This window comes from Equus quagga, chromosome 14 (assembly GCF_021613505.1).
Source record: "Equus quagga isolate Etosha38 chromosome 14, UCLA_HA_Equagga_1.0, whole genome shotgun sequence".
Taxonomy (NCBI): domain Eukaryota; kingdom Metazoa; phylum Chordata; class Mammalia; order Perissodactyla; family Equidae; genus Equus; species Equus quagga.
Window position 1 is genome coordinate 46,836,977 of NC_060280.1, and position 15,693 is coordinate 46,852,669.

General features: G+C 35.3%; 1 protein-coding gene across 1 annotated transcript in view; it reads left to right on the plus strand.

Moving 5' to 3' along the window:
- Positions 1 to 15,083, plus strand: part of CEP57 (centrosomal protein 57) — a 40,452-nt gene extending 25,369 nt beyond the window's left edge. Inside the window, exons 5-11 of the mRNA XM_046684778.1 lie at positions 397 to 513; positions 1,150 to 1,227; positions 4,166 to 4,273; positions 4,807 to 4,884; positions 11,134 to 11,375; positions 11,979 to 12,123; positions 13,847 to 15,083. Of these exons, the coding sequence (XP_046540734.1) occupies positions 397 to 513; positions 1,150 to 1,227; positions 4,166 to 4,273; positions 4,807 to 4,884; positions 11,134 to 11,375; positions 11,979 to 12,123; positions 13,847 to 14,080 (1,002 nt within the window). The 3' untranslated portion in view covers positions 14,081 to 15,083. The remainder of the gene's footprint in view (positions 1 to 396; positions 514 to 1,149; positions 1,228 to 4,165; positions 4,274 to 4,806; positions 4,885 to 11,133; positions 11,376 to 11,978; positions 12,124 to 13,846) is intronic.
- The last annotated feature ends 610 nt before the right edge of the window (positions 15,084 to 15,693 follow it).

The window sequence follows — 15,693 nt, forward strand, 5'->3', positions numbered from 1 at the left end:
ATTCAGAGGAAGTGTAAATGATGGATACTAAAAGCATAATTATTACCTTAATTAAGAGATTAACTGGTTAAGAGAATAAGACCAATTGAAAGTATTTGTGTGTATGTGTGTGTGTAGCCTATATATCTAGTAAATCCCTGTAATCCCGGAGTATAATGATAGTTGCACTATATAGAACCACATGTTACAATAGTATATAGTAAGAATAGGATTCTGTGTGTATTGATTGATGTTCCTGTGGTTTCATCTTAATATTGTTTTCCTAGACTACCTCTGCAGTATCTAAGTAGTTTTGTGAAAGGTCAGATAAATAGCGTACAGTGTATTCATAAATTACACTCAGTTGTTTTTGGTTTTTTGTCAAATTGTTATGGTGTATTTAATATTGTTTCCCAGGTTTCCCTAGAAAGAGAACGACAACATGATCAAACACACGTTCAGAGCCAACTTGAGAAATTGGATCTACTTGAACAGGAGTATAACAAACTGACCACGATGCAGGCCCTTGCAGAAGTCAGTGAATGTCTCTTTTACTGATCAATACATAATACTGTTTTGCTTGTAAAATGATTTTATAATGTTGGATATTTATAGGAAGAAAAGTGATCTTATAGCAAAGAAATATATAGGAATTTTTAAAAGGAAGAAATGTAAATTTGGAGAGGATGTTCAGTTTACAGTCTTGATGGACATGAGGAAGAAGTTCTTTTTGGAAATATTGAAGGAGCGTATGGTTTTGAGTATTCCTAAGGCTTGTATCACTTGGTTAACTTAAGTTGTTCTCTGTACTAAATTTAGTTTTAATTGATTCACTTGGGAAGTGTTTAATACCGCTGAGACTTAAGTTCCAGATTCAGCTTCCATGCGGCATGTATATGCCTTCATACAGAACTGTGTTCTTTGGCCATAGATTTTACCCATAATTCTGTTCAACTACCTTAAAGCTACCTCACAAATGACTGATACTGATTCACAAAGGAGAATGTCATGGATACTGACAAGCCCAGAGCCATTACTAGAGTAAACTAAGAGGCTTATATTTACTATGTTAAAATTTTACAACACGTTCCTATGTTGCTATATTAAAATTTTACAAGTAGACCCTAAGACTTTTTTCACTGTTACCACTTTTAATATTCTTTTCACTAGAAAAAAATGCAAGAGTTGGAAGCAAAACTCCGTGAAGAAGAACAGGAAAGGAAACGTATGCAAGCTAAGGCAGCCGAGGTAAGTTGAATGTGAGCAGGTAGACTCTTCATATTTCATATTACTCTTTATTTTTTTTGGTGAGAAATATTTGTCCTGAGCTAACATCTGTGCCAATCTTCCTCTGTTTTGTATGTGAGCAGCCACTACAGCATGGCCCCCGACAAGTGGTGTAAGTCCACGCCCGGGAACCAAACCTGGGCCACCTAGTTGGAGTGCGCTGAACTTAACCACTAAACCACAGGGCTGTCCCCTCATATTACTCTTTATATATGAATAGATGATTAAATGTGAGCTTCTTAGACTACTTATATTTTGGAAGGTCCAATATATAAATTCTTAGATGTACCTTAATATGGAAAATTATAAACATGTATTTTTATAGGCAGAGAGTAAAAGCTGAGTACTTTAGAGTTTTTCAATTTGTGGGGTTTTAATCAGCGTATAAAAAAAATCAGTAAACTAAAAAATTGACTATACAAAATAAGCTAATGCATAATCATGTAAAGATTCTCACAGGGTTACTGTCAGAGATGTTTGAAAGCTATCATTCAATATCCTCCTTATAGGTGCTTCCTTATCCTTGGTGGCCTCAAGCTACCAGGACTGAAGTTGAGGTAGTGTAGTGGGCTGCCCCAATAGCTGATACTACTTCACAGAAGCTCTATTCACTTCTATCCTAGTCTTGGATTTTATTCCTTGCACTGGCCACCAGGTAGAATAGATGAGGCACTCTGAATTCATACAAACATTGAGTTTATGTGTACCAACCAGAACTGCATTTGTGGAAGATGTAGCTACACATGTACCCAATAAGTCTTACATATAGGCTCAGTAAAATACTTCTGTTTAGAACTGAAGACTCTCCCTTTATGAGCTTATTTATTCAAATACCTCCCATATGTTGCCCTCCCCCTTCCAAAGTCTTTAAGTTTTATAACATTTGCATGTATCATTTTTCATTATAATATTAACATAAGCAGGTCCTGATTCCAAAATAATTAGGCGTGGAGGCACTGCAGTTCAGGCTGTGGCCAGATGCCCACAGTATCACATCATACGGGTGCTCGCAAGACTGTAAAATTCTAGTATCCCATCTTTGTTATCTTGTCTGTTTCTTCCACTGCTTCCCCGAATTCAGTGACTTAACATTTCTCTTTTAAACCTGATATATTTTCTTTCTCAAATATTTACCTTATTATTAATTTGTATATTTTTTTTCCTCAGTGTACTTTCTGAGTTATATAGTTATATGGCTTTATTTTTGACCACCAACAAATTTTGAAATTACTTGGCTTCTCATTCCACTTTAGGGTAGGCCACTTAACCATGTCTCCATTCACTCACTGGTAACATGCAAACTATGGGTTGTGCTTTATACACATTGTAGAAGTGAGTTCTATTATACATGAAATACAAAATTAAACAAGTTCATTATTTTATGAATTTAAAAAATTATTTTTTATTGTTTTTGCTTTTTTATTTAGCAGGTAAAAAATAGGACCCAAATCAATTATTACTGATAATATAGTATCAAGAAAGGTTTTGGGTTCTGATACTGAAGACTATTTTAGTGGAAGAACGATGGCCATGGATGATATGTGGTTCCAAGTCTAGCTAACCCTAATTTGTGTAGCCTTGGGCAAGATGTTTAACCAGTTAGAGCTTGGATTTACCAGTGATAAAGTGGTCTTCATTTCATATCTTCTTAGTGTTGGAGGGATCAAACAAGGGAAGGATAATGAAAGTACTTTAAAATGTTAAAACTCTGCTACACAAATATATGACAAGTACTGGGAAGAACTAAATAAGCTGTAAGTTAAAATATTCAAGAAATTGTTCTTCTGTATACTGTTGATACTCATTGGCTTTATAAGTCTTCCAGATTAGTAATTTCCTGTTCACTGAATTATATCTGTTCAGTTTAGTGTGGATAAAGCATTGATAGATGTGTGGGAGTGTAAATGTTCCTGAGGGTAGAGACCCCTATATTCCTTTGTCCCTGAAGAGATTCTGTCCCCAAAGAATGCGGTCATTGTGGGAAGTATTGGTAATGATCTCCATTTTTCTTTTAACTAATCCATTGGTTCTGAGTGTTTATTCAGCTCCATCATAATTTACTGGGGAACTTTAAAATACTTTTAAAATACAAATTTCCCCAACCTGTAAGTTTCAAAATCATGAGGTGTGGAGAGGAGCCTGACAATCTGAGTTTTTCTCTTAAACTCCAGACAATTTTGATACATAGGCAGGTTTGAAAGCTACTCTTCTAGACAAATACACATAAACGTGTGTGTGTGTGTGTGTGTGTGTGTGTGTTTTAAGCAAAGTTGTAAGTTGGTTTAGGGAAAACAGTAGTCCTTTTTTGAAATCCTTAGTAATTGCTTGTGGAATTTCTGCCATGTGGATAGGAAATTATTTTTAAGTTAATGGATTTACTAAGCTTCTAGAGAAAAGGGCTTAATAACATTTGCTCACATACCTTCCAGTTCTTTTGGAAATAAATTTCCAATTCCTTTTTCTCAACATCATAAGTGTATGAGTTTATAAAAGAGAAAGAAATGTATTTTGCTCTCCAGCTGCTTTGTGTCTGGCACTGTTGTAGATGGCCACATGTGAAAAGAAGGAAACATTGAAGCATCAGTTTGGAGTTAGATATAATGCATTTAACTCATTAGATGTAATTTATGGAGGAACTACAAATAATGGAGCTCTTTCGGGTTCCAGGCTAAAGAAAGGAGAAATTATAACACGGCACTTCAAGATAAAACAAGAGACTGGTTTTGATCTAAAATATTTGACAAGTGTTGACAGATTAGTTGAAGACAGTTACACAGCTGTGATGTGTTTTTCAGTCAGCTACTACTGCAGACTTTTACAGGCCTTTACGTGGCACATCTCACATTTGAATCATAGCTTTTATTTCTACAGCATAACTTTAGACTCATATTTTTCCCAGTTGCAGACTGGTCTAGAAGCAAATAGACTTATCTTTGAAGATAAGGCAACTCCATGTGCTCCCAGTGCAAGAAGAATTAAAAAAAAGAAGTCAAAACCACCAGAAAAGGTATGAAAGCAAAACCAGTAAGCCAAAGTGCTGATTATTACTTGGTGTAATTTATGCAAAAACACTTGTAAACCCTGTGGTACTGACCCTGGAGGAGTGAATCTCTTGCTCTCAGTTTCTTTATTGGGAAGATGGGGAAAAGTAATATTTACTTCTAACTTTTTACCCTGACAGTGAGATAATATATATGAAAGCATTTTAGAACTACAAAGCACTGCACAAATATTAGTTGTTGTTATTCAGTATTACATTAATCACCTTTTGCTCTTAAAATGTTTTTATGTGTATACACACACACAAACTATTTCTCTACTTAGGCTGTAATTGCTGTCTTGTCAGGTACCAGTTTTTCTTCCTAGCCTTTCCTAGGCTAGAATGCATGTTGACAAGTATTATTAGGAGCTCAAGACCCTAATGCTAATATAGATAAGGCAAGGAGTAGCCCAGCAGTAAGCTGGAGTTTGAGGTTCGTGATGTATGGTCAGCTTTTATTGTCATGTGAGTAAAACTGTTTTTCTTTCCTTTGCATTCAGAAAGGTTCTAGGAACTATTTTGCTGCACAACCACATTATAGATTATGCTTGGGTGATATGCCATTTGTAGCTGGAAAGGTGAGTAGGTCAAGCTCTGGATTTTTTTGTACATCTTAGATCTTTGAATTAAATTTACATGTTTGCCTGTATGCCTATAAATGGTGGAAACGTTTTTCTGCTCCCTTTACCAGTGTGGATCATAGTGGTATGAGAATTAAATGGAAGAAGGGTTCATGGGATTGGGGGAGCAGGGAGGAGACCAGGGGATGCTTTAAAGCAGATATAAAGTAGATGTGGAAGGGAAGTTATGGACAAAAGCAGAGACTCTCATTTGGAGAAGGTATGGTTGCAGATAGGGGGCAAGGAAATAGGAAATAGTATATTTGTAGTATTAGATTTTTCAGTATCAACCTTGTTGATTTATATTTAGATATAGATAAGATATTTAAATAAACAGAAATCACATCCTATTTGTCCGTAGATCCATAATACTTACAGGACTCGTTATCCAAGCAGCAGTGATACATAGACTTGAATCTCATCTTCCTTTAGTGCTTAAATGGAGAGATGATAATTCTCTCAAGTACCAGCAAGTACTGAGTGATTTCTAATAAATGCTTAACACTGTGTTAGTTTATACCACTTTTTCATTAACTGTTTTTGTTGCTGGTTGTTTCATGTATAGATGCCTTAAATATCCAACTGGATTGTGAGTTCGAGAGGCTTATTTGTTTATTTATTTATTTTAACCCCATAGTAAATCCTCAGTGATCCTAGCTTTTCCACTTGCCCTTTGTAAATGTATGAAGCACAAATCACTTTTTTTTTTTTTATTATTTTTTTTATTTTTTAAAGATTTTATTTTTTCCTTTTTCTCCCCAAATCCCCTCGGTACATAGTTGTGTATTCTTCGTTGTGGGTCCTTCTAGTTGTGGCATGTGGGACGCCGCCTCAGCGTGGCTTGATGAGCAGTGTCATGTCCGCGCCCAGGATTCGAACCAACGAAACACTGGGCCACCTGCAGCGGAGCGCACGGACTTAACCACTCGGCCACGGGGCCAGCCCAGCACAAATCACTTTTTAAAAAAAGTATTGCCATTGGCTCTTTGCTGTCCTTAAACCTAAATTTAATGTCGTGTTGGATTGCAGACCGTCTTTTGACCTGTGTTACTTCCTTTATCTCTTACTCCTACCAAGCTTTTTTGGCTTCACCATAGAATCTTTGAATTGGGTTGGAAACAGAGATTCTCAGGGGATGACCAACTGCATCAGAATCACTGACTCTGCATTTAGAAAAGCAGATTACAAAGCCCCACCAGAATCCTGTTAAATCAGAATTTTCTGGGTATGGATTCTAGAAAGTATTTTTAACTGTTCCCTAGTACCAGTCTAATGTTTAGTTAGATTCGGGACCCACTTAGTACAGTTCCCTGTCCAGTGTGTTCATTATATAAACTCCAGAATAATGGTGTGTACTCTGTTCAGATACATCTATTGATGAGACCTCATTATACCTCAAACAGCCCATTACGTTTCTAGACAGCTTTATTTGAAAATTCTTAAGTGAATTGAAATCTGTTACTGTATAAATTCTACTCATTGGTATTTTTCTGCTCTCAGGGATCCACGTAGAACAAATGAACCCTTGATTATTGGAAAATTTTAAAACTTCTGAAGATAGCTTTATCTTTATTCTCATCTCCTTACTCTATTCTAGGTTATAGATAAATACTTGCCTTTGTTCTTCAGCTATTAATCATAGGATGTGCTTTATGAGTTTCTTTAACATCTCATCACTCTCTTCCTTCCTGAATTGAATACAGCCCTCCAAGTGTGCTATGACTAGCAGAAAATAAGAGTCTTTGTCATGTTCTAGATAGTCTGTTAACTCAGCCTAGCGTCACATTAATGTTACAGGAGAAGCTACATCATCCCTTTCACTCATTAATTCTAGAGTCAGCTGAAGTAACAGGTCTTTTCTGGAGTCTTTGCAGCAGCCTCCGTGGGTCCTTTACTTGTGGAGTTGATTTTTTTAACAGAATTTTTAATCAAATGAAATTCTATAGGAGTAGATTCACCCTGGCCCATGTTAGTTTAGTATCTAGTTTAGTCTTCCATTATAGTCATGTTATCCCTAAATTAACTGCCTATTAATCCCCAAATTAGTTGCCTGTCTTTGGTAATTCTTACTAAAGTCATTAATACAAAGGTTGAACAGGACAGGTTCAAAGACAGGGCTTTTCAACCTGAGCTCTCCTTTTGAAGTTATTTGTACTCTTTGTGAAATATTATTCAAACATCTAAGAACGTGCTGTCACCTAGCTGAGGGTTTCGCAAACTATATATTGTGAAGGGCCAGTTTTTATTTTTAATTATACATTGTCGTAGATAAAATATTTTTAAAATATAATAAAAATGAATTACTAGAAAAATGAAATTTAAAAGACATACAAGTTCCAGTTTTTTTATTATTAGATTCAACAGACATAAAACTATATTAATAAATATAATCGGAAAAATGACAAGAAAAAGAATTTCAGAAAACTGTATGCTTATTGAAAGTATGTTTATAGGTAATTAGTACAGTGAATACATATTACAAGTTATGAGCAAAATAGTGATTCCCCATATTCAACACATTTTTACACTTAAATATGTATATTTGCATTTAAGGTTGTTAATGAGACAAATTAATTTGTGTCTTGGTAACCAAGGTTGTATTGATGACAGCATACTGGGAAAGGAGAGTGTATATCTAAACTGTTTGATTATGGTTGAATTTAAATTGTCTTCATAAAAACATGTTAAGATTGACTTTTTTATTTTGAAATGATTATAGATTCATAGGAATTACAAAAATAGTACAGAAAGGCCCCATGTACTCTTCCGCCAGTTTACCCCAGTAGTCACATATTACGTAACTATAGTACTGTAGCAAAACAAGGAGATTCACATTGGTACATTCCACAGACCGTATTCAGATTTCTCTAGTTTTACATGTACTCCTGTGTGTCTGTATGCATGCATGCATGTGCTTGCACATTTGTATAGGTCAGTGCAATTATATCACATGTATATTTGTGTAACCACCAACACACTATATATATAATTTTGCCATTTCAAGACTGTTACATAAATGGAATCATTGCTGTATGTGACCTTTTTGAGATTGGATTTTTCAGTCAGCATAATTCCCTTGATATCCATCAAATTGTTGTGTGTATCCATAGTTCTTTCCTTTCTATTGCTGAGTAGCACTACATGGTGTGAATGTACAGCAGTTTATTTAACCATTCACCCATTGAGGGACCTTTAGATTGTTTCCACTTTTTGGCATTTATAGATAAAACCAGTATGAACATTCGTGTACAGGTTCTTGTGTGGACATAAATTTGCTTTTCTCTGGGATAAATGTCCGGAAGTGTGGATTGCTGGGTTGTATGGTAAATGTAGGTTTAGTTTTTTAAAGAAACTGCCCAACTATTTTCAAGTGCCTGTACTGTTTTACATTCCCCATAGCAGTGTATGAGAGATGCAGTTTTTCCACATCCTCACCAGCATTTAATATTGTTTCTTTTTATTTTAACTATTCTGATGGGTATATTGTGATATCTCACTGTGGTTTTAATTTATATTACCCTAATGACTAATCCTATTTGAACTTCTTTTCATGTGTTTATTTGCCATCCATATATCCTCTACTGAAATGTCTATTTATATTTCTTGCCCTTTTTTTAATGGGATTTTTTTTGTTTTACTGTTGGGTTTTGCAAGTGTATATATTTTAGATACAAGTCATGTATCAGATAAGTGGCTTGCAAATATGTTTGTCCACTCTGTAGCTTCTCTTTTCATCCTCTTAACAAACTCCTTCACAGAGCAGAAGCTTTTCATTTTGAGGAAATCCAGTTATTGATTGATTTGCTTTTATGGATCATGCTTATGGTATCGTGTCTAAGAACTCCGCCTAGACCTACGTCCTGTAGATTTTCACTTATGTTTTCATCCATGTTTTATAGTTGTATACTTTATATTTAAATCTATGGTCCACTTGAAATAATTTTTGGATACAACATGAAGCTTATTAGGTCAAAGTGCATTTTTGGTTCTGTTCCATTGATACATGTGCTGACTTCTTTGCAAATACCACACCGCCTTTATTCCTGTAGCTTTATATGGTGAGTCTTAACGTCAGGGAGAGTGATTTCGCCTACTTTTTATTCTTCCTTTCCAAACTTGTTTTAGCTCTTCTTGTTCCTTTTTCATATGAATTTTAGAATAAATTTGTCTCTGTAGAAAAAAGAAAGTCTTGCTGGAATTTTGATAGGAATTGTATTAAACCTATAGATCAATTTGGAGAGAATTGATATCCTTGTTATGTTGCATCTTCCTGCTCATGAGTATGGTGTAGCTCTTATTTATTTAGATCCTTCATCAGTGTTTTGTGGTTTTCAGCATATTGGTCCCATACCTGTTTTATTAGACTTATACCCAAATATTTTTTTCAACAATTAAGTTGTATTTAGTTTTGTTGTTTTTTTTTTTCTTTTTGGGGAAGATTAGCCCTGAACTAACTGCCGCCAATCCTCCTCTTTTCACTGAGGAAGACTGGCCCTGAGCTAACATACATGCACATCTTCCTCTCCTTTATATGTGGGCCGCCTACCACAGCATGGCATGCCAAGCAGTGCCGTGTCTGCACCCGGGATCTGAACTGGTGAACCCCGGGCCACCGAGAAGCAGAACGTGCGAACTTAACTGCTGTGCCACCAGGCCGACCCCTATATTTAGTTTTAATTTCGGTTTCTACATGATATTGCTGGTATATTTGGTTTTTGTATGTTGATCTTGATCCTGTGACCTTGCTGAATTCACTTTTTAGTCCTAGGAATTATTTTTTTGATTAAGATTTTCTATGTAGAGAGTCATGTCATCTGTAAATAGGGACAGTTTTATTTCTTCCTTTTTAATTTGTATGCCTTTCATTTCCTTTCTTGCCTTACTGCACTGGCTAGGATTTCCAGTATTATGTTAAGTAAGAGTGGTAAGAGTGGTAAGAGTGGACATCCTTGCTTTTTTTCTGCTCTTAAGGGGAAAGCATTCAGTCTTTCACCAATGAGTATGAAATTAGCTATAGGTTTTTTGTCAAAACTCTTCATCAGCTTGAAGAAATTTCACTCTTCCTACTTTCCTGAGAGTTTATACCCTGAATGAATATTGGATTTTTTTCAAGTGCTTTTCTTCATCAAGTGATATGGTTATGTGATTTTTCTTTTCTACCCTGTTGATATGCTGGATTACATTGATTGGTTTTCAAATATTGAACAAGCCTTTATTCCTGGAATAAACCCCACTTGGATGTAATGTATACTTCTTTGTATATATTGCTGGATTCAGTTTGCTACCTAAGAATAGAAACTAGGATAAAAAGAGCATCTGTTTAGGTTAGCCCAGTGGTTTCCAAACCTGGCTGATCAGAATCAACTGGCAGACTTAACAGTACACATTTCCAAGCCCTGACCCCACACTGATTGAGTTTGGAGTGCTGCCTAGGAATCTGCATTTTAAACAAGCTGTCTAGATGTTGCTTATGGAGCCAAGTTAGCCCAGCCATCTGTTTGTAAATTGAAATAGCTTGTTGAGATTAATGTTTAGTTCAAAACAAAAATAAAGATTTGAAAAAGCTACTAGATTTTTCCTGTTGTTTATGTGACAGAAATGAACTTAGTGCTTTCTGCTATTTGGGTAGAGAAATGAATACAATAACAGTCCCTGTCACCTGGAAGTACATACACTATTTAATAAGTGAAATAGATATGCAAACACAATTACAATATATTGTGATAAATGCTCTGGTAGAGAAAAATGCTATAGGTGATCTGAGAATGGACCAATTGATTACCTGAAGGGTTTAAGGAAGTCTTTAAAAATTATATATTTGAACTGGGTTTTAAAGAATGGTATAAAAGTTGCCATACAAAAGAAATGCCATGTACAAATAGGTTTTATTCAAATAGTGGAGAAAAATAAGGAGATATGGTGGGGCATGCAGCCAGGGAGTATAAATTGCAGCTCAGTGATGTAGGGCCTTATGTTAGCTAATAGAGATGGGTGCATAAACCAAGTGAATGACAACAGGGTGGAGAGTAAGAGGTGGATTGGAGATACTTCAGAGGTTAAATCCATAGGACTTAGTAATTGACTTACTCTAGGCTATAAGATTTATATCATGGGCTTTTGGGGGGAGTCTTTTTCCCATGTTAGGGAGTAAAAAGAAAACAGATTTAGAGAATATGGCTTCAATTACTTCTCTTCGTTTTTCTTTAGTCCACCAGTCCCAGCCATGCCGTGGTAGCCAATGTTCAGCATGTCTTGCATCTGATGAAGCAACACAGTAAGGCCTTGTGCAATGATCGAGTAGTCAACAGCGTTCCTTTGGCAAAGCAAGTATCTCCACGAAGTAGTAAAAGTAAGAAGTTGTCGGTAACGCCTCCCTCCTCTAGCAGCATTAATGAAGAGTTGTCAGAAGTCTTACAGACTTTACAAGATGAATTTGGGCAAATGAGCTTGTGAGTTTTAATTTTTGTTTTTTTAATTACAACTAGTTCTAAAACCTCATTTTAACTTCTTGGTGATTTTATTAATCCTGTCTTTCATTCGCTCAAAAAGTATTTGTTGAGCACAATCCTTGCACCAATCACTGAGCAAGTTCCTAGAACTTTAACAAATACAGCTGCTCTGGGTGAAATCTCTCACTTTGGTAATAGTGTTCAGTGTTTTAAAGACCAAGGTTTACATTTTAAGTTTTATTTCCCTGTTTGGGAGCTTGATGTACATTGAATTTAGGTAAACTTACCTCATAGTTAGGGTGTGAGTGAAGAACAGCATCCTTCTCTAGACTTTCCTTCTACATGTGTAAAATACTCTTATGGGGCAGGTAGACATATAAATAATTAGCTCTTTGAAATTAAGAACTCTTTTGCATTTGTTTCCAGTGCCTTTTTTGAACTTCTAAACTATCACTGATAATTTGGAAATTTGTTGCTCTGTTTAATAAGTTGAGTCATTTTTTAATGCACAGAGCAGCAGTCCCATGGTGAGTGAGATGTAGTGTACCTAACCGTGAAACATAGGAAACTTAACCAGGCCCTGCTTTTACTTTGTATATATAGTGATCACCAGCAGCTTGCAAAACTTATCCAAGAATCACCAACTGCTGAACTGAAAGACAACTTAGAGTGCGAACTGGAGGCGTTAGTGGGAAGGATGGAGGCAAAAGCCAATCAAATAACTAAAGTTCGAAAATATCAAGCCCAGGTAACTCAAGTTTCCTTTACTTGGTTCTAATTATTAAAAAACAGGAACAAAACCCTTTTCTTCAAATACATTAATTAATGACAATGTAAATGTATCATAGATATGGAGCTACAGGAAGTATCTCTTTACTCTAGACAGTTACTAATTGAGTTCCTTGATTATGAAGAATTGGAGTTAAGTGGGCTAGGGAAAAAGACACTGTCTTGTAGTCTCTTGGATTTTGTCATCTAAGATACATCTGTCGGATACTGAATATATTTAATATTCTTATCTTCATATGAACAAACTTTAACTTCCGTGATGAATTTAAATGGTTCTCAGTTTACCCAGGTCTTTTTAAAAGCACCCAGAAATTCTTAGTTTGTAAAAGAATGTCAGATACAAATATGTGAAAAAAATTTGTTTTATTTGTATTACTAATTATATTAAATTAATAAAACAACCATTTATTTAATATCTACTAAGTACAGTGGGAAGTCACACTCCAGGGTTTTCATCTGGAGAGAAATAATGTGATTCATATATTTAAGAGATTACCGTGACTGCTGACAGGGGCGTGTGACGGGGCAGAGAGGCTGAGAGACCAGCCAGGCCATTTACGCTTATCTCTATCAGAGGTCATCATGATTGTAGCTGAGAAGTAGACGGATTTGTGGCATGTTTTGGAAGTAGAAATATCAGGGCTGCTTGCTGCTGGCTATCACTTGGACGGGGGGGTAGTGGTGCCACTGATGAAATGGAGAGGACTGGGAGCAGAACAGATTTGGCTGACATTTGTTAATTGGTTGCTAGTAATAGGTACTTGGTGCTTTGAGTATGTCATCTTCTTTAATTTTCATGGAAGGCTTATGAATTGGGTATATTTTATAGATGAGGAAACTCGGACTAAGTTTCCTGGGAGGTAAGCATATCCTCAAGTGAAATTAAGAAACTTGTCCAAAGACATACAGCTTAATGGTAAATGGCAGAGCTGAGTGCAAACTTGGGTCTTTTCAATTCCAAAACTGGGCTTTTAACCACTTTTTCTAAAGTTCACGTTTAAAAAAAGAAGAAATACAAGCAAGTGATTCCTGTCGGAGTAATGGTCTAATTTGTTTCTTGTACATTATACTAACTTTATTCTAATGGAACATTAATGTGCCAGCAGCAATTTATTTTAGCCAGCAGCTAAAAAATAAAGTTCCCCTATTTTAAATTACATTATTCCAATAGTGAATAATATCTATTCTAATAGATATTATTCTAATAATGAATAAAATTAAAAAAATTAAAAATCTTTTTCATAGTATTTGTACGTTATCACTCTCTCTCTTCATCCCTCTGGAACCTCCTGCTTTGCCTGCTTGGACTAGTTTCTAGAGTGCCTTTCTCCTCCATCTATTAAAATCCTCCTTTCTTTCATTTTCTGTGTCAGATGTTTTGCCTCCTTCATGAGACCTTCCCCCAAACCTCATTTCTTCTCACTCACCCTATTCTGCACTTTGGCAACACTGCCTTATTCTGATACAGCACCACACTTGATGTGTTTCCTCTTGTATCCTTGTTTGTATGGTGCTATATATTTTAATCACTAGTACAGTAGGTTTATGAAGACTTTAAAAAAAGTAAACCCAGAATATATCATTTACATTTTAGTTAGTAGGAGAGTTAAAAGTACTGGTTGTCAGAAGAGAGTGTTTTCATTAAATTCTCCTTTCTTCCCTGCCTTGGTTATTTGGTATAGCTGGAGAAACAGAAGATAGAAAAGCAGAAGAGAGAATTAAGAACCACCAAAAAGACTCTTCATGAAGAAGGAAACAGTAGCAGCCGTTCTTCAGGATTCACAGGGACCACAAATAAGAAGGACTGTGCCAAACCAAGACCTGGAGAAAAAAGCAGAAAAAATCTTCAGTTATTGAAGGACATGCAAACCATACAGAGTTCATTACAAAGCAGTAATTTGTGTTGGGATTACTAACTGATACCAAGTCATAAATTTTATTCAGATAATCTGTACCTCATCAATCAGATGTTAACAATTTACTTTCCAGGTCTCATATTCGCTTATGTTGGAATTAATTAATAGCAGGTGTTACGGAGCCCAGGCTTCATTACACAAGCTCCTTGTGTTATGCATCACGACTAAACGTTCAGACACCTAAATGGAAACCAGGGGAATTTTAAAGGCTAAGGAGCCACACGTGCTCTGTTTCTTTGAGATGAATTTGCTGTATTGAAGTATTGCACTTTGTAAACAAATTACCAATTTTTTTACTTGTGGGTGTGTTTTTTTAAAAATAGTTCTTTATATATCTAAGTAAAATTAGGTTTAAATTATCAAAATATGAGGCTTTCCCGTAGGCAGTGTTTGCTTAAAAAGTCTCATTTTTAAATCTTCCCCTTGCATGAATCGCCCTTTTCTCCTTTCCAGTACAGCCATTAAATATACTTTGTTTCAACTATTAATGGAGGTTTTCTGTATTTAAATATTTATACACATATTTAAGAGGATTGTTTTGTTTTGCTTTTTGACATTTCAAACATTGATCAGTATTAAATACACTTATATTGATCTTTAATTCACTGCTAAAAATTTTTTTAAAATCTAAGCATTCATTTTAAATCAATCAACTGTAAAAATTATAAATGTATTTTTAAAAGTATAAATAAATTGTTAATGAAGTAAATGAGGTTTGGAATGGAGAGAGAAGGGGAGGTGTTACAAAGCATATACATTTGCTGTTTTTAAGTAATACCTGTTTGTAATCATGCTATTCAGTTCAAGGCATTGTGGTTTTTAATCTTAGAACTTAGAAGAACTTAGACTAATAACTTTTATTGGTGTACAGTATGAGTGCAATATTAACTATACACATGCCATTGTCATTATGTTAACGGAAATCATAATTTTGAAGATCAAGACGTGTTAACTTTTTAAAAAATTTGTCACTGAAGTCAATAAAGCAGCTTTTTGAAGGAAACACTGAAATTTTCCTTAGCCTGTTAATAAAGGCTTTATTGTTGTAATCTCTTAAAAAATGCATTTCTCTTTATGACATTAACGTTTATGAGAAACTAAGAATATGTGGTAGTTAGTACATAATTTATTTGGGTTTCTCATGCTTACATAGAAACTAAGCCCAACAAAATTGAATTATCTCATGGTGTAAGATAAGGTAGTCCAAGAGTCCTAATGAACACGCTGACGACATATTAAAGAGATTCCTTTTGATACCTCCCCTGGATTGAAATGGAATTCTAGGATTTTATTTAGATAAGCAGCAGGAATTGTGGCTGTCTGGGCACTAAGCTTGCCAGGCTTCTTATTAAGTTAATTTCCTACAGAGTTGTTAACTTAGGGTCCTTAGATTTGGGAGTATTTGTAAATCTCCTGAAATTGGATGTAAACTTTTGCTCGCATGTGCAGTTTTCTGATGAGTAGGTTTTTATCTTCATCGATACATAGACCCAAGGAATCACTGCTCTGGTGACAAGGTAGATAGTTCTTGTGTCAATCACCCTCTCAACTATTAAATTTTTGTTTGTTATCTTTCTTTGATTTCAGGTCATTAAATTCTGTAACCGTCATTT